Below are 26,072 nucleotides of genomic sequence, written 5' to 3'. Positions count from 1 at the left end.
TTCAGGGCTGTAGAGGTCCTCTCTAGGTGCTGATCCACCATCTGGTCTGGGTACGTACTGGATCCGGGTGACTGCAGTGACCATCTGATCTGGATACAGACTGGATCTGGTGGCTACGGTGACCTTGGAATAAGAGAGAAACAGACTAATATTAGCGTAGATGCCATTCTTCTAGCAATGTAACAAGTACACTGGGTGTTATGGAAAGTGTTCCCGGTTCCGGTTGACCTAATTAATGCAGCCTAAAAATCCTTTAACGGATTTGAATATTAGAAATGTGTTAGTGTGTTATGTGTAAGCCAGGTTAAAGAGATGGGTCTTTAATCTAGATTTAAACTGACAGAGTGTGTCTGCCTCCCGAACAATGTTAGGTAGGTTATTCCAGAGTTCGGAATAACCTATCTAAATATTGTATGGTAATATTAATACCCACAATATTTATTTTAAAATCTTTTATATATTCCTCCATGGCATATTTAAGTCACACTTGAATGGTGGTCCTTCTGTGTCCAAAATTTATCAAAAAGATATAGGGACAAGGTTTTCACACTGACAGCTGCCATTGTAAGACAGTTAGCAACTCCGAATTTGTCCGAGTTCGCAACAGTAACTAAGGAGGGCGGGGCTTACCGATAGGTCAATTGCGAGTTTATATCTTGTAATTCTGACTTTTTTTCTCAGAATGATGAGATATAAACCCGCAATTGCGAGTTATAAAGTCCAATTTTAAGGGGGAAAAAAGACTGGTGTTCTCAGAATTGCGAGTTTATATCTCAGAATTCTGAATTTAAAAAAACAAACAAACAAAAAAAAAGTCACAATTTCGAGATAAACTCGCAATTCAAAATTGTGGATAAAAAGTCGCAATTTCCTTTTTAATTTTTTTATTCAGTGGCAGAAGACTTCCATATTGTTGTTACTTAAAAAAAATATATTTTTGTTAATGGAAACTACAGAACTAACTGAAATAAAATAAGTTAAAGTAGTAAATTACCACACCTTAAAAAAAATGTTAAAGTCCCCCTGTAGTGAAAATCAAGTTTTTTATGTTGTTTATTTGTCTATGTGGTGTTTTTAATATGCTTTTAGACAAACCATGTGCCAATCTATTAATCAACACCATTGCTGTGTATTTTCTCCTTAAAACTAGTTTCCCAAAGGCTGACCTAGAAATATGGTTTGAAACAGCCCTTGGTTTGCTATGTCACAAACCAATAACCAATCACGTCAAGGGATTGATTCCTATCACTAGCATGCAAAATATACCAATACCAGCACAAAACCAAAAATAAATCAGAGCAAAAAACCCATGAAGCTGTGGTTTAATGTGAATTTAGAACCGCTAACTTGCATTATAACCCGTGGCAACAGTGTAAAAGTAGCCCGGAGTCAGACGCACCTCTCCCGCTCTTCACACGCGTATGCTCGCGGGCGCGAATTAACAATCACAAACGGCTGCATTCGAGTCTTCAAGGCATTTTAGGACACAACATCGTCAAGTAAGTAACTTTAACGAATGTTACAGTATTCACTGTAGTTGTCCGCTAGTAAAAACATAGTTTTATCAGTCATTACCCGTGTATGACATTGTTTTGCGGTTACTACAGTTCAGTGGATCAGGAGGCGCTGGCTGGTGTGACTGAGTGGAGGCGGGACTAATTTGCATATTAATAGATCCACGTATAGTAAATGAGGCAAGGGTGTAGAGTTACATTCAAGCTATTTTAAGGCATGAGAAAAGTATTTTCACAAGAAAAAACATTTAAATATGTCATTTTGATGATCAAAGATAAGTTTTAAGGGATAAAATATTTGACTACAGGGGGACTTTAAAAATATGGAACATTTCTTATTTCAAACCTAATAAAAATGACAAAAGCACATAACAAAATTACTCAAATGTAAACTAAAAAAATAAAAAATAAAATAAAATAAATTGTATTCATGAATACTATAATAGTAAATAAATATTACTGGAACAACCAGGGGTGCGGGAAGATGCTTTCGGTTGGGGGTGCTGTGTGCGTCCGTGTTGGGGGGGCGCTAGCGTCACTTGTTCATGAGGATTAGGCTAATCATCCCATATAGAAAACATCAAGTAAAATTAATCATGTTTATAAAGATAAACATGGGTTTATTATAGCCCACGTACCATTTACATTTCAGAGGTCATTACAAATAAATTATTAAATGCTAAAACTGAATAAATTTAAATGAACAAACCTGGCGTTGCATTTGCAACCATGTGAAAACGGGGTGTTGCAGCCCCCTCAGCACCCCTACTTCCCGCGTCCCTGGGAACAACACATATGTTTGTGTGTTTTGTTATAATATTTGAAACGTTGTTTGTTTGTATTATAATTTGAATATAAATGTGAATATAAATGTTTTTATGTAGTTAAATGTTTTATGATTTCATAAAATAATTTTTATAAAATATCCTGAGACTCTAGAATGTAAACTGTAAAAAAATACATAATTTAAAATGTAACCTTTTCCTGTTTAAAATGAACAAAAATGAAATGACTGAGTACATTGTAAAACCATTTTCTATCCTGTGTTTTTGCTTTACACTAAATCACTGTGGTAAGCCATAATTATTTATATTTTAGAGTTCTCGGGACAGATTTCCTGGGAAACGGTATACTTTCATCATTTGTTTGTGCATGTTGCGTCACAGGTGAGGCTGCTACAATATCCATATACGGGAAAGCGAGAGTACACGATACAAAACACAAATAGTAATTGTAAGGTTTGCAAACTTTTATAATTCTCAGCCGCTTTAGTCTCTTTGGTAGGGACAACTCTACGTCGCTCTATGTTAGTGGTGAATTCTCACACCTCACACCCTTTTTTACTCCCTTGCTCTTTTTTTTGTGTGTGTGTGCATTTTTTATTTTATTTTCACTGGTGTTTAGTGCTTGTTCCTGTTGTGGTGCATGGCTCCGGTCTCCTGGAATGGTTCTCAGATACTGTACAGGCATGTGGTGCGGCCATGTTTCCTGAAGCATGAAGCCAGAGTAGATGAGATGGTCAACAATATAGGAGGGAAGGCCATGTCAGCAGCTGAGAACGCCACGAGAGAGGGTATGCAACATAAGAGCCGATTCAAAACACCATTCTTTTCCAGAATATCTGATCTTATTCACCAGTAAACCTCATAATCAAATAACGAAATAATCTGAAGATAAGAAAATGTTAAGATGTTAAGAAATTTTGAATAGATATTATAACTGACACAATCGGCCATGAAATAATCGTGACACATCTGCATTTTCAGATCACACCTAATAAAAGCTTTAGTCACACATGCAGAAATCAATAATAATTAAAAAAAAATGACATTCTTTGAAATTTAAAATATAAATTGAAATAAAATTCAATTTTTATGCCACTGCTCAGATTGGCTTGCACTGTATTTCATCACATAACACATGGATTAATGCTGTTCCGTGAGGTCACAGAGATTCCAGCAAGGAGACAAATACCAAGGTTACATTCTAAATATAGGGACTGAGAAACAAACCGATTTAGACAGATCAATCCATCACCAAGATCCATTTAATACATTACGTAACATGATATAATATTTCTTTAACAGCATCATAAATGTAATGGAGAATTGTTTATTCACACTGCAAAACTTAAAGAGTTTCAATTTAAATGTAAAATAAGCGGATTGATGTCAGCTCATTATTTGTATATATGAATATAAATGTTCTAATCACTGTCAGAATTTGTATCAACTGTTCAGGTTGGCACTTGTTCTATCCATTATTCTCTCTATTGCAGTTCTTCAGACTCTGGTGAGAAACCGGACTATTGGCCCAGCTGAGCCTGAAGCCAGAAGACTGCCCAGTTCTGCTCCTGTATGTCATCATAATGCTAATAAACCCACATTTGACAAGTCATGCAGTTTTCTGTTCTTAGATTTTCTGCATATTAATCTATCTCTCTGTGCTGTCTCTTCTTGCATGTGTCTGACTGTAGGCTGAACCCACAGTTGATTAAACGGTACGTTTTCAGTGTGTGTATGAGGTGGGAGGTATTTGTTTTAAATGTTTTACATTTGATATGTTTTATATATATGTATATATTATTTTATTTATTTTTTCTTTCTACATGCAGAAATACAGGTGGCTAAAGTGATCTGAGGATGACACAAACATGCAAGAGATGCAGCATCATGTTGAAGACATAAATTCTGACAGCTGTATCATATGGTCTCATTGTAAAGACCTCAATGAGTGAATCAATGCCTGGTTTTCACACAGCCGATGTCAGGAGTGGAGTTTTGGACTTTATAGTTTAATAACCTGATGTATTTCTTTTCACTGTTCATATAAATTTGTTCAGATTGTTAAATGTCTTCAGCATTTAAACATAGCAAAACAGAAATGTACTGTAGGAAATTCAACAGACATTCAACAGTGTATTTGTTATTTACTTATTTATTTATGGGTAGTAATTTGTTGTATTCATGGCATCCGTCAGGGATTTTGTAATCGTATTATTATGATAAAAATGTAAATCTTCAATAAATTTTTGTATTCGACATTTGAAAAGATACTTTCTTGTAGAATTATTTTTTTCTTATGTACCACTGACGTCATCAGCTTAAGTCCTAAAACTGAATGGAACTCCAACTGTTGAGTTTTTCAGATGAAAATGTGCAACAGAAACCGTTTTCATTGTCACCATGCTCATCGTTTTCGTTTACTAAGATACACAAAATATTTATTCTATAAATAATTACGAGATATTGTGAAATTTTGAATTAATAATATAAAGAAAAAAGTGTATTAATTTATAATTAATAATGGAAATAAAAACATTATAAAATGAAATTTATAAAATATCTGATTCATAAAAGCTTATCAAACTGAAGTGTGCGTTATGCAAAAAACATAAATAAATAATTGTACTGCATTCAATCATACAAACCTGTATGGTTGTAGATCATATATAAACTTGTTTTATTTATTTCTTATTGTGAGATCATTATGGTTTAATTTGTACGTCTGTGTTTGCTGTAAATTGATCTCAGCTTGTGTTTTTGTAACAGTCTTTTTCTGTTCTGTTTACAAATGTTTGCTGTTTTACTCTGAGTCGAAAGATGGCGACAGTCATCACAAAGATCTTCGTTGTGTCATCTCTGTAGCTCATACATGTGAAATATGTTCAGTCTTTACTTGTTGAGATTGTTTCAAGAGAGTACAGTATGCCCATCAACATGAACACTAATGCTTTATAAACGTCACATCCTTGTTGTTTAAAATTAGAGCTGTTGCGTCTCTAATCAGGATGAATTTTGGTTCCAAAAGCAAGAAGCGGGTGGTTCTGCCATCCAGACCGGATCCGCCAACCGTGGAGCAGATCATGGAGGACGTGAACCGAGCCTGTCCTGGTGTTCACTGTTTCACACGATTCTGCTGAAGAAACTGTTACCGGACAGACGAGGATATCTCAGCACTTTGACTTAAAACACCCGCTCTTTTAAGCACAAATACAGCGCTGTTTCATGCAGCAATTCAGGGAAATGAACATATCTGAAAAATAAGTTATTGTAATTCATTTCAAGACACTGAACATACAAAAGTAATGTTGCGAATGTAGATGAACAGTTGACATAAGAAGCCAGTTATAATAGTTAGCTACGATTTGTTCACATGGAGGGTTAAATGGGGGAAATATGCCTCCCTTAACAACAATGTGCATTTGTTACATTGCAAAATATTTTCAGATATAAGTTGCAGGATGATAAAAAAAAGTAATAATAATAAAAACACCATACGTTCAAGTCAGTCCGAACACAACAAACTCAAGCAGGAACACGAGCCCAATTAAAAGGTCAAAATATCCATCATGATTGATATCCTCCAATGGATATCAATGAATGTAACTTACCAACACAATCTCTCAGCAATTCATAATTATTCTATGTTTTGGGCGAATTTGTGGCTATATAATTCTGCATAATTCCATTCATAGGTTTTTGTACAGTCTGCTTACTCCCCAAGGTTAGGCGTGGTGCTTTCACTTTTGCATCCGGCTTCGCTACCGTTCGGACGTTCTTGCTTACTTCTCTGCGCTTTGCTCCCTATTTCTGTACTTTTCTTTGATTTTTCTAAGATTTTTACTTCAGCAGATCAGCACAGTGCTCAAACAACATATTTTTGGCACAAACACTAAAACTAAAGCACTTTGAATTACCATTGTGTATGAAATGTGCTATATAAATAAACTTGCCTTGCCTTGCCTTTATGCTTACTTGTTTTCTAACAAATCACATCATAAAAATTCATATGAAATAAGCATCTCATAAAACGGGTACATTTTCTCTTGAGATCAGACTGTGGTGCAGAACTGCAAATTATCATTACTTTAAGTAATGTTAGTCTCTAATATATAACGAGGAGCGTATAGACAACGTTTTGCCTATATACAAACACATTTTTGTCCTTTTTCTAGTGTTTGTTCATGTGGTAATGTTAATCCAATTCATAATTTCATTGGTAACTTGACGTTCTGTTCTTTTGTGTGTTGTGTTTGTTCACCTGGTCATGTTTGTCCCATACAGACAGAATTATATTAGAATTCAAGTTGTCTGTTTTTTAAGCCCATGTCTTAGGTACTTGTTTCAAATGGCAATTTAAAAAGTTTTTAATAACAGTGGGGTAATTAGTGATTAAATGTATTATTTAATCTTGGCCAACTTCTTTGCTACTGCTAGCAGTGTTGGACATGGATGTTAGCTAGTGTGGCACCTTTGCATGCATGATGGTAATATTTGGCCTTGACTTTTCAGATCTGAAAGCCAGTTCCAGCAGCAGCGAAGTGGAGGCGAGATACCTGCAGAGCAGACGCTACATAGAGCTGCATGAGCGATTGCAAGAGGAACGTGGCAGTCTCGCACGGTGGAGAGATGAGCTGCGTGCGGCTGGGGAGTCTTTGGAGTACAGCGTGATGGAGGTGAAGAGGAGCGCGCTGTGACAACTCGCCTGTAGCTTTTGAACTTGAGCTCATTCAGTAACTGATGACTGAGCATGGCACTTGATTTCCATGGAAGAGCCTTTCCTCTTGCTAAGCTGCTGTTAGCATTTAGGTTCAATGTCATCATAACAACTCTCTAAATGTGCCACTTGGACACTTTTTACATTTTTAATTTATGTTTGTGATATTTCTGGCTGATTTTTTTTAATTAAATCTACTTGGTCAATGTTAGTGTGTTGTGTGTGTTCAGTACTGTGTAAGTGCAGTCCATTCCATAACTTGTGCGGTCTTAATGTATTTTTCATTATTTAATGTAATTTACATCTAATTTTCACAATCCAAGCTTTCTTGAGTTTACTGTTTACTGGAATTGTTCAGGGTAGACTGTATATATTATTTATATATATATATATATGTATATATTCATCACAGTGACATTTTCACATGTGTTAAAGTGGAGAAAAAGTGAACATAAATCTCATTTAGGTTTATGAATTAAAGGCAGCAGTCTAGTTAATAACAACAAAAAAAAGTAAGAACAAAAGAGCACATTGGCAAAATGATGGCTTAATAAAAGCAAGGCTACTTTATGATATATGACATTACCTAATGATAATTTAAACAGCGCTTAAAACTAGACTTGTGGTAGTTGGTGGTTTCCCTCAGATTTGGGGTGAAAGGTGGCCTGCCCCTTTTATAATGATGAAATGGTTTGCCACATGGAAAAAAAAAAAAAAACTGTGAACATTGCAGTCAGGGTTGCCAAGTCTGCAGGAATTGGGCTTTTAAATCACCCCCCCCACAATTTTCTATTTGACTAAAATGTTTGTATTAAAATATTTTATAACAATTATGAAACTGTGCTAGATGTGAAGTTTTGTGAAGGAGGAGCACTGAGAAACTTTAAGTTCTTGTGCTTCTTTATGAAAACAGATTGTGTTTATGATTACTAGGATATAGTGGTTTTCATATTGAAATTGTTAATGCCACATAACACTGACTTTAAAATATGTATTACAGGTACGTGAGTGGTATATTTTAAGTTTTGTTAGTTGTGATAGGGTCATTAGACTAGTTTGGGCTGTTTTTGATTGGCCGTTGGACTAGTGTTGTTACGCAGACCTGGCAACCCTGAAGATATGCAGAAGGCATCTACCATTGAATAAATTACTTCCACTCAGATAAAGTAAGGACACAGGTTTTATGAGAATGTTTATTTGAGGACCCCTTAACCCTTGGCCAACACCACATTCTTTCAAACAACATTCTGAACCCAATTCATACTTTGACAAGACCTCTCAAATATGCATAACATTTTCCCTTTATGTCAATTTGAATTTAGCATTGCATCATATTGCTTTATCCCGACCACCACTGATAAGGGTCATTACAACATTACACTGAGCTCTGTTACTGGTCAATTTCAATATCTTCAGAGGACGTCTTTAATGTGGGAACACCAGTTGGTATCGGCACTCACGGTCACAGCACATCTGAAATACACTGTAGTTCTCTGTATCATTCTCAGAATTTGTGGGATCAATGACTTTTCTTTTAGGAGAGAATGCATGTTTTCTGACTAAAAGAGACAAATTGAGCGAAGCTGCTATATTACAGTTAAAACAAAGCCCATGTAAATACTGCACCTCACCAAATAAGACAAACACTTTTTTTGTGCTGGCTAATTGGCCATAGTGAAACCTACACTGATCATATGTCTACAATATTTGCTTGTGTAGCTGCAGTTTTGGCAATAGGCTTTGGTTGAATGGAAGCCATTTTAAACATTCTACAGCAGTCTGTTAGAATTCAGCCCAACTTACTGTAAATGGCAAGTATTTATCTCAATCCACAGAGTTGCTACTCATTAGCTTGCTTTTAAATACTTAAAGCATAATGTGACTCTACACAAAATGACATTATGAAAGCATTCAGTAAGCAAGAGTATGTACAGCCACTTAATTATATTGCATACATTTGCTGAACACTCAACAATTACAACAATCTTATATTCAAAAATGCAAATGTGTGGGTAGAGATTCATGGTTGTACTTACAGTCTGTCATTTTCAATGAAAAAAGAAACTGCAAAGTCAACATCATGTGTTTACAGTGGACAAGTGAGTATTTAGCATGCTATTTGTAGCAATGGCAGGATTACATTTTGCCTTCTGGGAAGCATTTGACTACAGTTGTATATCAGTATTTACAACATTACCACTAAATATCCATGACAATTACATAGACATTTTGTGCAGATTTTACCTATTGTAGCTATATTTTCCTGCAGTAATAATAAGTGAAGGCAAGAGACTGTTTAACCTGTCTGTGTGGCATAAAGGCATGTGCATACATGGTTCTCATGTGAGAGTACAACAGTCTTTTCTGGTTTGCAGGTGGCACATGGTCTTTTAAAGTATTTGTCGCTGTTGTTCGAAGAATAGTTTGCATATTGTTCTAAATGTAGGCCGTAATGTTTATCTGTGGATAACACACTTCTGAGACAGTCTTTGTCATGTGTGATTAAGTAGCACAAGCAATGATTAATATCACTCTACAAAAGTATAAAAAAAATGAGGGTATACCCTCATTTGTGGTGGGGTTAGGTTCATGTTGTGAATCCAATGAGATTCTATACTACATGGGTAATTGTTCACATCCAGATTGTAATTTTTTTCAAATAGGTAAAACTTCTGATGCACTGGCAAGCACAAGACTCATTAAATATCCGAGGTAAAGAGAACCATATCCATTACCACCTGAGTTTTTTTTTACAGCATCAGGAGCATAGTACTTTGTCAACCTTGGAACAGTGGACTGATTATGCTTCATGTTTTTCCCTTGTCTTCTCTGGAATTGTCTGTGCTTGACCATGTGTCTGTGGAGAGCAGCAGACCATGGGGCTGGGGATGTAGTTGAAAGGTGTAACCCTGACAGCTTTACTGGGTGAGCTCTGTCGGAAATGGCCAACACCACCACTGTGGCTACTTTCCACTGACTGAAAGGTGGAGGTTGATGCTGTGCTGTAGGTTTTTAGAGATCCATCCGAATCCCCATCTTGGAGGGTATTCCCAAAGGCCATGCTTATTTTCCTGGAGAGAGCCATCTTTGTGGCCTCGTCTGTAATGCCAAGAACTTTTTCAATCGTGGGAGAGGTGCTTGAATTTGTTTTGTTGGCTGAGTAGTCCTCAGTTTGAACAGTTGCATCACTTGTTTTCCGTGATGCTAGAGTAATAGTAGGCAGTTTTCCTGGTAGCGGTGGTGGCATCTGTTTGGCACCCTCAGGTGAAGGCAACAAAGGCAGTGCAGTGGGTGGAAGGGTGCTCTTTAATATCTGGGGAACATCCTCATCGCGAATCCTTCGCCAGGTCACTTTGTCAGAGTTGCGTGATCCAGCTCTCTTTTGCCTCTGATTTGTGTTCCTTTCACTTTTAGCTCGTCCACTTGAGTCAGAGGATGAAGATCGAAGAGATGAGCGGCTGGTGACACGACTCAAGACATTTATGCTTGGTGAGGAGGAGTATCTTTTGAAGGTATCCTCCCTCTTTTCTCTTGGCTTTGGACCGGGCGTATTTCTCTGTGAGGCCCTGCAAGGACTTTCCGAGCTTGTACGTCTAGCTGGGCGTTTCACAGTGACGTCCCTATCAATGGAGGTGGCTCTTGATGGAGCCATGCCCTGCCTGATAACCCCCTGTTCCTGCACTTGTCTTTGTCCTTGAGTCACAGGCATTCTTCTTGGACCTTGAACTGCTTCCTTCAGCTCTTGACAACGAGAAGAACATAAGAAAACTGCTGGGGCCCCTGGAACTGCTCTTCGGGGTGAGGCATGCTGTGATGTTGGGACAGAACGTGAAGAAGCATCACGTCTTGAGACTTTTGATGAATCTTTGATGAATGTCAGTTGTCTGAGAAAGCCATTACGATCTGATTCACCACTACTTGAATGAGTAGATGTCATGCGAACCAAATCCAATCGATTTGCTGGTAGGATTCTTTTCCCTGACATCTGTGTATTTTGTCTGCTGATGCTAGTGGGCTGGTTGGTTACTAAAGGTGAAATGTTTCTTGTTTGCCTTGATGGATTCTGCATGAATGGTATTCTGACAGGGGATTTCTGTGTTTTCCTGTCTATAGGAGACTTTGAGTTCTGATTGGTGTTTGAAGTGCTTCCTCTTTTGTCCGGTGGACTGCATGTTGCTGATGCCACATTCTCTGGACCTTGTTTAATGGTTTGGGTTGGGGAGGTTACTTTCCTCTGAGGATGCCTGGAAGGTGTTGAACTTTGAGATGAACCTGAAGATGAGCTCTTTGGTATCCTGGCAGGTGGTGTTGAGCTTCTTTTGGGCAATGACAACAGCGTGGAGTCCATGGGGTGGCCCAGTCTGTGAAGGCTTCTTGACCTGTGTTGAGCTAGATCTGGATTTTTAGGGGCATCTGCTTTCTGTGTCACTTTTTTAGGTGGTGGTCTTTGAGAGAGGGTTATCTCCTTCTTGGGCGTGTATATCACTGTTCTACCCCTGAAGACCACAGGCAAGTTTGGAACAGGTTTACGAGGGGCAAAATCAAGTGGTTTATTAGCCTTTTTGTCATCTTTGTATACCTTCTTCTCTTTAGGAGTAAAGCTTGATCCAGACATAAATGACAGAACTGATTCAGACTCTGATGAGGGTTCCTGGGATTTTGAAGCTTGTAACTTGGTAATGATTGTATTAGCTCCTTCTTGTATTGCTCTCCATTCAACACTGTTCAGATCAGAGTCTTTGTCTGATGCCATTTCATCAGAATCTAGGTCATTTTCAGGGCTCCAATCTGTTGCTGTCTGAAGAGTAGCTTTCTGTTTGTGCTTTTTCTCTGCTTTCTTTTTTCTGGCAGCCTGCCTTTTCTTGTGTTGAGGCATTGCAGATGTTATGCATTTTATCAAAAGATCATCTTCTGAATCCATGCTGACTGAGCTTGGCGAGCTGTTCTCTTCAAACTGGTTACGTTCTTGCTGTGATTTTGGAGGGCACTGGGGTTTGGATGTAATATTTTGTTTATTCCTTATCCACGTATGCTGAGGTTTTCCATGATGTTCCTCAAATTCTGCGTCACTCAAAGAGCTAAGGGAGGAACTCAAAGAGTAACATGGAGGTGCTTCTTCTAAAATTAGGTTTTGCTTGATTCTGTGAAAACCCTTTTGGCGGGACTGGTAACAGTTGACTTGATCTTGTATATTAGCATTGCGTATTACATTAGTCTTGCTTGATTCATAATGTTGTTTCTGTCCCATCCTATTCATCAGTCCATCCTGTCTGTCCATTTTATGGCATATGGCCACTTCCTTAGTTGTTGGGTGATGCCTAGACTGAAAGGCTAAAGTGTTTTTCTGTGCATGATTCTGATTTTGGTAGACCTCTGTGTTTTGTTTTCTTATAGGAATATCTAACTGTGGCATGCTTTTTGACAGATTCTGTCCTTGCTTTTGAATTTGTCGAACTGGCGACTGGCTTTGAATCCTTTGCTGGGTCATTTTTGCTGCCATCTCTTTACTCTGTATAAGTAATCTCTGAGTGGGTACCATATGTCTGATTGTCTTGTTCAATTGGTTTGTGACTATGTGCGACTGACGTGTCATTTTAGTTGGTTTGTGGAAGCGAGAGAACATGCGTAGGTCTTCAATTCTCTTTGCCTCAATGTCAATCAGCTCTTGTGTCTCTTTGTTTCTTCGCCAGTCTTTTATTCCTTTAGTTCTGAGTGGATACTGGAGAGTTTCATCGCTCAAGGAAGTCGTGCTTGAGAAATTGATGGGCGTACCTTCAGCAGAGTCAGTGTAAGAGGAATCGTCATGATAGATTTCTTTTGAAGACATTCCAAGCTTTTGTCCAGTACACATTTGATTGTTTTTGTTCTGCAGCACCATATACACTGGTAATTGCACAGATTTTCGACTCTGCATGTTGAAAACTTGGTTTGAGAGGTTGGACATCACAGTTGGCCTTACCTTCTTAAACCTGGAAGGCATGGCAGAATTAATGCACTCTTTCAGAATTTCTATGTCATCATCTGAGTTTCCTTCACTATACTCTTCTTGGTCATCCATGTCCTCTTCCTTTTCAGAATCCTCTGGATCATTGTCTTGCTGGTTTAGCAAAGGAGTAAGTTTGAGCTCTACATCTTTCTGGACATAGTGTTCATGCAGAGGGAGGGCACTCAGACTAGAGGCACATGAGAAATTCTCAATTGGTTTTTCCACAGTGAAATAGATCATTGTGTCCAAATCTGGAGGTAGGTTAAACCTTTCTTTAAAGTCTGCGATTTCCATAAATTTGCGCAAACTGTTTTCCCACTGGCTTCCTACACCACTAAGATTCTGTATTTCTGGTCCACTTGATTCTGCACAGCATGGAGTTTTGCTGCGACTCGGAGGCATTGTTTGTCCTGGGCTGTCTGGTAAGTCACTGGGGCTAACAGTACCACTTATCATTTCACTACATGGATCACTTTGAATAGAGCTGGCAACTGAAGGAGATTCAAAGCTGCCAAGTGAACTTACTGAACTGCAGCGGCTCATTACAAGAGGTGTTTCGTGAATGTAGTTTTCTGAAGAGCTGGATGGTGTCCTGTCCTCAAGAATTACTGGAGACACTCCTCTAAGGAACCTCTTCTCATTTTTGATTGTACTGGGGATCTCATTTGGATCAGAGCTGCTGATTTTCTGATCAGTTAATAATAACTGACTGTCACTCAAGTCATCAAGTGTCTCATCCTCTTCATCTTTTCTCTCAAGATTCACATCTTCCACCTCAATGATTTCTAATGAGGAGTCACTCTCCAGCTCATTTTCAGTCTGACTCTGTCCATCAAGAGCTCCATCGCCAGAAGACAGAGAAGACAGAGAACTGCAGCGAGAGAAGCATATTGGAGTGTTCTCTACAGAATACTTCTGAGGGGTCTCCAGCTGTCCTATTGTGGGGCTTCTTGCAGAGCATATTGGGGAAAACTTGCTAATACTACCTCCAGTCATCACTGTTGGAACCCAGGCTTGCCTGCGCATTGCTTGAGCTGCCTGAACATTAATTGCAGTTTTTGCAATGCCAAACTTGGCAACACTCTGGATCAGTGGAACATGCTGATAGGAGGGAGACAACTTGACAGTTGGTATACTAGCATCTGAAGACACCTTGGTTGAAACTGTTGTAGGTGTGGATATAAAAGGTTCTTGGCTTTTCTCTGTATCGGTGGAACCTAGATCAGGCAAAATAGCATCTTTGTTTGTCTCAAAATCTCTTTCAGGGATCTCATTTTGACACATGACTCTTGAAATATGTACACCACTGTTCACTGGTTCTTCGTGAGTTACCTTAAGGTCAAGTTTATTAGGACGTCGTTGTTCTGTTGGTTTTGCTAAGGTATGAGTCTGGTCCTGACTGCCACAATAGCCATCGCTGGTGCTGCCACTGTTAAGGCTGTCATTGGATAAACTCGAGTTGGCTGTTTTAAGATGCAGGAAGGCATGTGCTCTGCTGAGATGCTCTTTAGGTGAAAAAGAGCTGGTGTCAGAAAGATGACAAGGGGAACAGGAAATGGCTCGTGCCTCGTGAAGCTCATCTGGCCCATAATTCCAATCCACAAAATGATCTTCTGAGCTGAGGCTGAAGCTGTCTTCTGAGGATGTATGCATGGTAATGTCTTCCACCAGTTTGTCAATTTTAGCCACAGTGTTGGTGATCTTCTTGGCTAATTTCTCAGCTGCCACAGTCACTTCATCATCAGGGAGTTGTGACCTTTTATTTTCAGTTTGAAAGGTTTCGACGTCTTGTTCAGGCTCACCATCTCGCTTACGGGGCTGGGTATTAAGGAAGTTAGAATTGTTCAAGAACATGGAGAGCATGGAGAAGGTTCCAGTATCCAAGCTGGTTGATACATTAGGTGCCTCATCATCATCAAAACAACCAGAATCTGAGGCATAGTCTTTTGCTAGGCTCTCAATGTGCCTCAAAGGTTTGTTTATACTTTGATGCTTTAAACTTTGCTTCTCGATTGAATCAAATGTTTCTGCCAGATGCTTCGCATCTAACTCTGCCTCTAATGCTTTCTGCTTCCTCATGTAGAGGGATGGCATGCAGGATCCTGGCGATATAACAGCAGTATCTTTATATTTAAGTGGACGATTTATAAGGAGGTTTCGCAGAGCTGCAGCACTTCCCATGGCTATCATTTTGTGCTTTGAATGGATGAGATTGCGCAGCATGCTTACAGCTCCCAGATCCCACAGCAATTCCTGGTCCTTTGGACTTCGTGCAGACAGGTTCCAGAGGGTTCCACATGCATTACTCACAATAGTCAAACTGTGAGATCGCAAGTGCTGCAGCAGAGTCTGAAGGCAGTTATGATCCCTGAGGATTTGCCTGATTTAGGAAAACAGAATTTAAGTGATGTCATGGAAAATTTGATCTCTGCTTAATTTGTGAATGTGAATAAACATGATACCTGTAATCATCTCGGGTAGCAATAAGGCTGGACACATTACGCAGGATACCTCCACCACTCTCAATAATGGCCAGTGAGTTGGTTTGGCATCGATAAGTCAAAGTGCTAACCAAAAAGCCGAGAGCACCATCAACAGAGCAAATTGCCACCTTATTCTCAGTGCTGTGTGCTGACAGATTCCACAGTGCACTGAGCACACTCTTTAAAGTGGATTCCTGTGGGGAAGACCAGACCATGTAAAATTACTCATCACTTTCTGAGTGGTATTGAAGCACAAATATCACCAATTTAAAGGGTAAATCCCTCATGTAAGAAATGGATGACATATACAATTTTTATTGTACCTTTGTAGCCTGCAGTGCACAAGTCATAAGTGCTGACACACTGCCGACATCTCTCAAAGCCCTCTTGCTGTTGATATCAGCACGCCATGACAAGTTTCTCAGTATACTTGACACTACCTAAAAGCAATGACAAATCACAGAGCTGTTGTGGGCCAAATAATTGCAAATGAGAGAAGCAAATAAAAAATACTATTAAAATGAGCTGTTGCATAATATTTCTCATCCTAGAAGTTAATAAAGGAGTGATGGTTTGCTGTATGGAAAAGTAGGTTATGTACCTGCTGTAATTCCTCGCTATCAGATGCAAGCTGTGCAACAATGGCTTGAAGACAGTTTTTCTTTGAGCAAAGTGTAGCCTGATAAATTTGATAAAGAGCATTTTGTCAACATCACAAGAAGTTGTACATTTGCCTGGCACTGTATGTATGCATTATTAACAATTAATATTATAATTAGCGTGCAAAATTAACTGTTACCAAAGATAAAATATGTGTTTTGTTTAATTATATGACAATAGTTAATTTTATACATATTTCAGTAAAAATATTTATGGGCAGTTTGGACACTGATTACATTATTATAAAGGAATGAGATGACTGTACAAATAGCAATGTCTTTAATTTTTACACAAATCCACACTTGTATGCAATAATTTCTAAATTTACCTTATTCACAACATCTCCATATGTAAGATTTGTGAGTGCCATTCCTGCGTAACGCCGGAGGGCCATATTGATTGGCTCATTTTGCATGCCATACAGTTCTTGGTCCAGCTGTATTAGCTCTGCAATGGCTTGCAGTCCCCCTAAAAGATGCACAAACAAGCTTCTTCATTGTGTTTTCACCTCACTGTATTTGCAACTTATTTACAACTGCAGCATACACTCTATTGCTCTTTGGTCTATTTAGAGAAAATGTATTCACGCACCTAGCTCATTCATCGCCCTGCGGTACTCTTCCTCAAAGGATAACTTCATTATTGCACACAAGGCCTGGCACATTTGGGGATCCACTGGCTCAGGGATTTCTGTGGATATCAAAGTAAATGTATACTTGTATGAATTATTTTATAGTATGCTAAGAGTATGTATCAAAATAGTTTTTCAATCAAAAAATATATAATTTAATGAATATATAATGAAAAATCTAAACACCATATTGAACCTCTCTAGTTAATCCAATAATTAAAGTAAGTACTTATAAGAAAGTAATCCGATACTTACAGTACTCATAACAGTACTTACAACTTATATGTATAAGCTTTGTCTTTTTGTTTGGAACTTGATATACACAAATAAAAGAATATGATTATTCAAAACAAATGAATGGTAAGTCTCACATTCTATAACACATTGACTATAGCTTAACCAGGGCTCACCTGTGCTTTTGCCACCACCAGGTGAGGGGGTACTTAAATGGTTTTCAATCCAGACCCAGCCATTCTCACAGTGTGAGCGGATCTGCTCTAGCACATGAAGAACTCTCATCTCGCGACGTGCTTGGCCCTCATCTGGCTGCGAGTACACAATGTTGTGCAGGGCAACACTGGCTCTCGAACGGGCTTCCCGACTATAGCCTCCTGTCCCAGCTGCCTCCCCAGTGCCACCCTCATGTAGTATTTGCACAAGCAGTGGGACCCAACCAGACTTGCGCATAGCAATGCAGCTTTCCTGCGAGGTTGACATTGCCAGAAGGGTACGGGACATCTCTTCTCGATCTCTAGAGGCCAGCATGGACAGCAGCCAAAACACCATTTCCACCTGCAACCCAAACACAATTTAACTATAGCTGACATATGCTGTCTTAAGAGTTCATTAGTGCACTATTGTTTTTGATTAAAGTATATTCAAACTAAAACTGCATATAAGCTGCATATAAGGTCAGAAATGAAATGGCATTGGATGAACATCCAATGTCTTGTTAAAATATAGTAAATTAATTTAACATATGTACTAGACATATCAGACTTTGTTCCGTGTTTTGTGTGTGTCTTGCTCCCCATGTGCCTTCCTATGCCCATATTTGGTTAGTTTCCTGTTCGTGTCCTGATTAAGTTCATTTGTCCCAGGTGTTTCCCTTGATGTTTCATTGCTCCCAGGTGTGTCTCGTCATCCCCTCCTCCTGTGTGTATAAATAGGGTTCCCTGTGTGTGCTCCAGCGTCCGGTATTGTTCAGGTCATGTTCATGTCATGTCTACATGTATTGCGTGAGTGTTCCTTTGTATTAATTAAACCCATTTGGATTGATGTACTCCTCGTCTCTCTTCGTTCCTTGCTCCTCAGTCCGCTCAGCAGTGCACCCGTGACAGAATACCGGACCAAAACTGAAAGTAAGCGGCATCCCTTCCCCGTGTTTTTGAAAGTTTTTTGTTTCCTAGTTCCCCCCCCCGCGGCTATGGAAATTGCCGCTCACTTCTCCGCCCTAGCTCGCCTCGATCTGTGTCTTGCTCCCCATGTGCCTTCCTATGCCCATATTTGGTTAGTTTCCTGTTCGTGTCCTGATTAAGTTCATTTGTCCCAGGTGTTTCCCTTGATGTTTCATTGCTCCCAGGTGTGTCTCGTCATCCCCTCCTCCTGTGTGTATAAATAGGGTTCCCTGTGTGTGCTCCAGCGTCCGGTATTGTTCAGGTCATGTTCATGTCATGTCTACATGTATTGCGTGAGTGTTCCTTTGTATTAATTAAACCCATTTGGATTGATGTACTCCTCGTCTCTCTTCGTTCCTTGCTCCTCAGTCCGCTCAGCAGTGCACCCGTGACAAGACAGTTATGATATTTTGTGTATTTACAGCTAGTTTTTAATCTGATGTTGATTTTAAAGGAAACCATCCATTTGTTCTCCAAACTGCTTGTTTTAGGGTTGCAGAGATGCTGGAGCCTATTTCAGCATCTCGGGCCAAAAGAAGGAAATATCCTGGACAGATGGTCAGTCCATCACAAGACCAACACATAGTGCTGTACAGGCAACCATAAATGTTCACATTTATTTGAATGCATTTGTTAAAATAAAGTATGAAGTACAAATAGATAGACTGCTGTGTTTACAGAAAGGCTGATATAGCCCCTTATGATACATAGTTAAAATTATAACCTGATCTGTAAGCTTCCTAACGATTCGTCTGTGAATTTTTTAATCTCGAAATATCATTGTATGTAACCAGATTACATTTAGGAAAACTAACAAACTAAAAAAACAAAACAAAATGCTCTTACTTTGCTCCCTGCTTCTCCAGGGGCCTCCAAAGTACCAGCACTTCCGGTATCCATGTCAGACACAGATGCTTTTGAGAGGCACTCGGTGCTCTGTGGACAGAGGATATAGTTTATTATAGTACAGAAGATACTTGGAAATTTGGTCTGTATGTCTGACTTAACACATTAATATTTATTAAAGCAGCAAAGTATCAGTGACGTACTGAAAATCTGTGCTGTATTAAGACTGATACACTCATATTGAGAGGGTATATATTCTTTTGGCTGTCAAACATGAAGTGTCCGTAGTACCTGTGATGCATTACACCTGTGACTATTCTGCTACAGAGCTTAACTTAATAACATCGCCTTAACACCAGTTGAAACCAGCTGAAAAAATGGTCTAATATTTTGTACCCAGTGCTATGATATTCATCTATTTTAATTCTGACTTACTGCCCAAACAGCCTTTGAAGCCAGACTATTTTTTTCTGTTTAAAAACTGTTTGAGCATGTGCACAACATTTGCATATGGAGCGTGAATCAGCACCAGTGCCAAAGACCTGATTCGTTCTTTCATGCTCAAACCCATCACTATGGCAACGTTTGGCACCAGCTACAAATACAATCTCTAGACAACCAGATTACAAGAAAGGACACAGACATGGCTTAAATTATATTCTAGAGTCTTCAGAATATAAGTGCCCAATAAGCACTATCCAATTTAAAAAGTATCCCAGGATCCACCTCATGAAGTTGGTTGAGAGAAAGTCCAGAGGTGTGATCTAGACAATGATTGCCTACTAAACATAAAACATTATTATTAATATTGCTGTTAGCATATAAGTTTGATTTGCTGAACTATTTTGGTTACTGAATACTTCCACTTAATTTCATAGTTTTGATGACTACTATTATTCCAAAATGAGTTTAAGAGTCCAGTGAAGATCCCAAAATAGTGACAAATCTAAAGTTTTACTCGCTGCATACAATTTAAATGATAACCTTGTACTGCAGGTTTCATCATATCCTGACTTTATAATTTCAGATTCTCAGCCTTATTATACAGTAGGCCTCAAGAGCTCATGGTCAGTCTGGTGCAGTGTTGAGCAGACAGATAACTGTGCTGCGGTGGGAACTATGCTTTAAAATGACATCTTCACACTTGCCAAGCATCCCAGTCACCGAGCAGCCAATAGGAGGCAGCTTGCGGAGGGCATACCCTGTTTTCTGCATAGCAACACTGAGTGCCAGTGTGTGCTGTGAGACAGCGCCAGGTGAGATTGGGTGGATGTGAAGCTGTGCAAAGAAAATCCTACAAGAATAACGCTTCTGATTTTCGTAAGCGGAGTAGCCACTGCAGAAATATCTTACGGTAATACGGTACACTTATTACGGTACACTAAATACGGTACACTTAGTAACAAGTTTTATTAAATTACAATAAATATTTAATATACAATTGTTATGTAACAGAGCAGTTATGCTACACTATAGTGGAAACCACACTTCTAATTTATTGCTTAAGACTAATTCATGATGATTACAATTTATCATGTTTGTAATTAAATGTAGCAACTGCCAGTGATGCAAAAGGAACATTTACTTTTAGCCCTGTTATATAACATACACAGTAATTCTTTTTTTTTTTTTTTTTTTACAACCTCCATCCATTACCTGAGCCATAAATGTCACATTTATAATGTGAGTTTTCCAGCAGGCTGGTTCAGTCAACAATGTTCTCTGTGGTTTTGTGTTGCCTCTGGCAATGCAAACCCCAGTAGTTTACAGCATCTATAAATTGTGCTGTGAAAATGCCACTACTGAGAGATAAATAACAGCAGGGAAACTTACTTTGTAGCATTTTGATGTTACTAAATAATTCACCGGAATGAAATCATTAAAGTGCCGAGAACATATTAGAATTAGACTTTTTCTGTCAATAACAAGTGTGACAAATACACAGTAATTTTTTTTTTTTTTTTTTTTTTACAACCTCCATCCATTACCTGAGCCATAAATGTCACATTTATAATGTGAGTTTTCCAGCAGGCTGGTTCAGTCAACAATGTTCTCTGTGGTTTTGTGTTGCCTCTGGCAATGCAAACCCCAGTAGTTTACAGCATCTATAAATTGTGCTGTGAAAATGCCACTACTGAGAGATAAATAACAGCAGGGAAACTTACTTTGTAGCATTTTGATGTTACTAAATAATTCACCGGAATGAAATCATTAAAGTGCCGAGAACATATTAGAATTAGACTTTTTCTGTCAATAACAAGTGTGACTCTGAAAGTTTCCTGTGTTTACTAAACTATTATACTCTACAAATTATTCTTAGTATTATTCTTAGTAGTAGTAGTATTAAAACAATGAAATAGAAAAATATTTTTAAGATTTGTGGTGTTAGTGTCAGGTGGTGTAACTCAATCAAATAAAACATTTATATATATATATATATATATATATATATCGATATGAAACATTATTATTATTATATATCGGTTATAATTTATATACTCAACTTCGATTTAGTAGACAAAAGATTTTTAAATATTAATGTTTTAAAAAACAAAACTGCTTCACTTATTTAAACTTTTCAAGAAATATATTTTTTCCCAGTAATTTAAATCTTTACAATAAGACCTTTTATTATTTGTTATTATTATGTATTATTTTTATTGTAATCACTGGGCAGTCATCTGCGATTATTGTACATATACAATTGAAAAAATCAAAATGAATAAGAGGTCCCTTTATTGTCATTTGTTTCTTTAACCTTTTGTTGGAGCTGTTGTTGTTAACAATTTAATAGATTTGGACAATCAACTGAGCATCACAGTTGCATTTTATGATTCAGACTCAAATTTAGGCATTTTATGATTCAGGCTCAAATTTAGGCATTTTATGATTCAGGCTCAAATGGAGGACAGGGGTGTATAGCTCACCTGCGTCTCTGGAAGAGCACTCTTCTCTTGAGGACCACGCGAGCTCTGGGCCTCCTGAAGCTCTTTCTCCAACTGCTCCAATCGAGCAACACGGATCTGTACGCAGAAACATATACAGTAATTATTCATACAGTATATAGTGAACATTTGAATGCTTTGTTAATGATACTTTGAGAGAACATGATCATATACCATTTTATGATACACCACTATTATCTCTGCTAAAAAGCCCAGCTTCAGTGCAGTTCAAAATGTTTCATCAAACCTTAGCTGATTGACCAAGTACGTCTTGTTAGGGTAGTTAAGAAGCCTGGTTGGGGACACCAGAATCCAAAACACAATATAAACTGTGCTGGATGTTTGAGTGTCAGTATTGTGGTTCAGGTCAAGTGTTGATAAAAGCATGACATGTTTGTGACAGACACGTGACATTTAAGCTGGATTTAAAGCTGGACCTTTGTTGATGAAAACGTGGCATTAAATCTATAATCTGTTCTTACTTGTGTTCTCTGAACCATCTCATCGCTGGTGCCGAAACGTTCCTCCATCACGGAGCGCAGTTGTTGAGCTTCAAACTCCAGCTGCTGGCGAATAAAATCCACCTGCATTGAGAACTGTGATGCACAGAAAAATGCACAGATATCATTTGTACTGTATGCATACTATTCTTTTTACCATGATCAAACCTCTAGAGACAGGAAAGAGACTTACAGACTGAACAAACTATTCTATAAAAACATTTAATAAACATGCTTTTATTGTATGGAAAAGATCTGCACAAAAATTCTTCTCCTTTTGTGTTCAAAGCTGAAACAAATCATAGAGGTTTGGAACAACATGTTAGTAAGTAAATAATGACAAATATTATGTGGTGGTAATCAGTGGTGTTACTTTAAACTAGACAAGAGACACCTGACTCAAAAAATCTAGGTTTAGGACAATCTGTGGTCATTAGCAGCAAAACCAAGTGACCTCATTTTTGGCTACAGATGCACACAGTCCCATCAGTGAGTAATTGGGGTGGAAGTTCTTTAGTCTGCTTACCGTATCAAGCCGCGGCAGTTCGGACAGTCTCTGAGACAAACCTTGCAGCTGTGAGTAATACCACCGCCGCTCTCTCTCCTCTTTCTCTATCTCACTCAGCAACATGGACCTAAAACACACAAACACACACTTCTAAAACCTGAAATTACTGTACTCCAGCAGCGTTGGGCAGAATTCAGAATTTAAGAACTGAATCAATTTTGTGAGTGTGAAATTAAATAGAATTGGCCACAGACCACAGGATGTTGAAATAGACTTCAATTTGTATTACATATTTTATTAATTTTAGTACTTAGGAGTTTTTTAAACTCCTTGTGACAAATTTCGAATAATCACCAGTTATGCATATGTATTCCTTTACATGTAGAATATTTTTTTATATTTTTAAAATATACACACTACTATTCAAAAGTTTGGGGCTTGTTTTTGATTTATTAATTCTTAATAGATGTATTAATTAATCATTTATTATTTATTCATAGATTTAGTAATGTTTTTGAAAGAAGTCACTTATGTTCAAATCAAGGCTATTTAATCCAAAATACAGAAAAAACTATAATATTGTGAAATATTATTACAATTATAGTGTCCCATGATCCTGATCCTGATCCAGAGATCAGTCTAATATGTTCTCGGTACCTAAGGAATATTTCTTATTATTATTAGGGTTGAAAATAGTTGTGATGCTTAATATTTTTGTGGAAACCATGATATATATTTTTTTAGCATTCCATGATGAAAATAATTTGTAAAAGAACAACATTTATTAAGTATATATACAAATTAAGTATATGCATTTTTGTTTTTATTTGCTCTGCTGCATGTTTTTTTTTTCATAACAAAACGTTAGGAAATGCATATAATAAAATAACTTTTTGTAAGTTATATGAATTTGAAATTTACAGTTGAACTGTTGTCCAGCTCTTTAAAATGAGAGTGCCAATTTCCTGTTAAACCACGTAGTTTTGACTAGCAATAGCAAGTAATTATGGTTTATGGATGCAACCTAAACGAAAGGCCACTGGTTATTAAAGTGGACAAACCCTCTAAAGGAAATAACACTTCCCTTAAAAAAAACGAGACAGATGATTAGAGTGTTTGGATGTAATGATCTCACCTCTCTTTACAGAGATCCTCTAAGTGCTGGGCAGTGACAAGGCCTTCTCCAGTTGCCTGATGAGGGTACACAGCTGTGCCCTCTCCAGATGCAGATGAGGACTGGCGGGACGGTGGACAGGCGGGACTCCTGGCCCTGCCGATGCTCAGTTTCTCCTCGCCTTCTCCTACCTGGCTAGCCATCATCTCTGGAAACACACGCAGGTTGTGAGGCTGGTACTTGAGCTCGTAGTAGTTGGTCAAGTCCATATGCAGCTCTAGAAAAACAAGAAAAGTAAAATGTTTTATTATTTTTTTATTATTTTATTAATTTTTTTATAGATTCTTTAAGTATTTAGGATATGTACAATAAGCTAAGAAACATTTATTTTGCTTTAGTGCTTGCATATTTAATAGTAGCCTAGTTTACATATTTACTATAGTCTTCTGCCTTCAAGAATTAGAGCTGGGTTGACAATATTGATTAATTTATTTTAATCGTTCTTCATTTTGATTAACCAATATCAATTCTTAAATCCCAAGACTGATCTTCAAGACTATGCTGTTTTCTACTGATGCTTGAACTTAATTTCACAAAAATATTTGTAGTGTGCCTGCTATCCAGTAATCACAATAAGCTTTGTACTTTGTTACTTTCAAATTCTGGCAATTTTCTAGTAAACATTTCAAATAATGAATACCGCCCCAGTTTAAACGGCAGCACAAAGTTGACGTGAAGCGATCATCTATTTCCCTTTACTACTAGTTATAGCACAAAATAAATATCAGAAGGTCTTTTGAAAGAAACTGTCACAAATCCGTTCCATGAACTTCCGTCTGCTTGCCACCAGAGGTCACCCTTCCACTACTATGGACTCTTGCCCCACACCACTGTTGCACTTCACCCGGACTACAGTTCCCATCATCCATTGCACTGATTACACACACACAGTTGATTGCACACAGCACTGATTGCACACAGCTGTCATCAATCACACCTTCCCTATATATACACTCACTCTGATCCCCGTCAAGCTGCCGAGTATTGTATAGCGTATATCACTCACCTAGCGATAGCTACTCTACGGACCCCGTTAGTTTTCATAGCCTTACCTTAGTCTAGCCTTAGCTTAGTCTTGCCTTGTCTGTTTCCTCATGTACTTATCTTCGCCTGTGTATCTCGGATTCCCCCTCTCGTCTTGCTCTATTCAGATACTGTTTGCCCCTGCCTGGACCTTGCCTTGTACCTGGACTTATCCCTCTAGTCTCGCCCTGTTGATCCTGTTCGCCGATCGTAGACCCACGCTAGCCCTAGGATATATTCTTGTGTCTTGCCATCTACAGTATATACCTGTTGCCACTATCTGACCCCTGCCTGTCTCTACCATGTCTGATAATAAAGCTTTGCACTTGGATCCGCACGTCTCACATCTCGTCAGCCCCGTAACAGAATACTCGGCCATACAAGGATCCAGCGGCTTCTCGGATGGACATTGGACGGGTATGGATACAGCAAGAATATTGTTAGCCCTTAGACAGGGCACACGATCGCTGGAGGGCTATATTCAAGAATATTTAGCCATCGCTCATTATTCAGATCTGCCGAACTGTGTTTTGATAGACTTTTTCTGTGAGGGCATTAATCAACCGTTAAAGTCCAAACTCATTCACGAGGGTCCGCGTTCATCTTTCAGTCAGTGTATGGATTATGCTTTGTTGACGGTTGGTTCGGCGTTCACTGTGGGTATCGCGGAGGAACGGGACCCCGCACTCACTCGTGTAATGGCGGCCGCACTAGAGCACGCTCACAAAATGGCGGCGACAGTGGAGCCTGATCGCAAAATGGCGGACACAACAGCGCCCCGTTATGTCACCGCTGTCAATCATGAGTCAAGTCAAACCACAGCTGATCTTCATGAGGCAAGTCAAATCACAGTAGACCGTCACGAGTCAAGTCAAGTCAAGTCACAACAGATCTTCATGAGTCAAG

At 38.5% G+C, this 26,072-nt stretch overlaps 2 protein-coding genes and 1 pseudogene across 4 annotated transcripts in view; 2 read left to right on the top strand and 1 right to left on the bottom strand.

Annotated features, from left to right (window-relative positions):
* Positions 1-6,875, top strand: part of LOC107698004 (receptor expression-enhancing protein 6) — a 14,821-nt gene extending 7,946 nt beyond the window's left edge. Inside the window, exons 4-7 of one of the 3 annotated variants that reach the window (XM_016498911.1) lie at positions 2,919-3,087; positions 3,793-3,869; positions 3,991-4,014; positions 6,809-6,875. In XM_016498911.1, coding sequence (XP_016354397.1) covers positions 2,919-3,087; positions 3,793-3,869; positions 3,991-4,011 — 267 coding nt within the window. In that variant the 3' untranslated portion in view covers positions 4,012-4,014; positions 6,809-6,875. Of the gene's footprint in view, positions 1-2,918; positions 3,088-3,792; positions 3,870-3,990; positions 4,015-4,128; positions 4,491-6,808 lie in introns of those variants that run through there. The other 2 variants (XM_016498910.1, XM_016498909.1) reach the window with 2 other exon arrangements.
* Positions 5,117-7,193, top strand: LOC107698000 (UPF0449 protein C19orf25 homolog pseudogene; annotated as a pseudogene).
* Positions 7,194-9,058: 1,865 nt separating this feature from the next.
* On the bottom strand, positions 9,059-24,356 carry LOC107698002 (adenomatous polyposis coli protein 2-like). The gene is made up of 12 exons (XM_016498908.1): positions 24,105-24,356; positions 22,988-23,096; positions 22,444-22,557; positions 21,944-22,039; positions 19,017-19,106; positions 17,184-17,565; positions 16,734-16,832; positions 16,471-16,610; positions 16,084-16,161; positions 15,806-15,922; positions 15,462-15,676; positions 9,059-15,379 (listed from the first exon to the last, which is right to left on the bottom strand). The coding sequence occupies exons 1-12, from the start codon at positions 24,350-24,352 to the stop codon at positions 9,814-9,816; spliced, it is 7,254 nt and encodes a 2,417-aa protein (XP_016354394.1). The 5' UTR covers positions 24,353-24,356; the 3' UTR covers positions 9,059-9,813.
* Between the last annotated feature and the right edge of the window lie 1,716 nt (positions 24,357-26,072).

Source organism: Sinocyclocheilus anshuiensis, unplaced genomic scaffold (assembly GCF_001515605.1).
Source record: "Sinocyclocheilus anshuiensis isolate Anshui unplaced genomic scaffold, SAMN03320099.WGS_v1.1 scaffold2280, whole genome shotgun sequence".
NCBI classification, from domain to species: domain Eukaryota; kingdom Metazoa; phylum Chordata; class Actinopteri; order Cypriniformes; family Cyprinidae; genus Sinocyclocheilus; species Sinocyclocheilus anshuiensis.
This window is presented reverse-complemented; position numbering and strand designations above follow the sequence as displayed.

Coding starts and splice junctions, on each gene's coding strand:
- LOC107698002 (XM_016498908.1), bottom strand. CDS start 24,352: ATGGACTTGACCAACTACTACGAGCTCAAGTACCAGCCTCACAACCTG. Junction 22,040..22,443: donor AGATGGTTCAGAGAACACAA/GTAAGAACAGAT, acceptor TTCTGCGTACAG/ATCCGTGTTGCTCGATTGGA. Junction 15,380..15,461: donor GCTACCCGAGATGATTACAG/GTATCATGTTTA, acceptor TTCCTAAATCAG/GCAAATCCTCAGGGATCATA.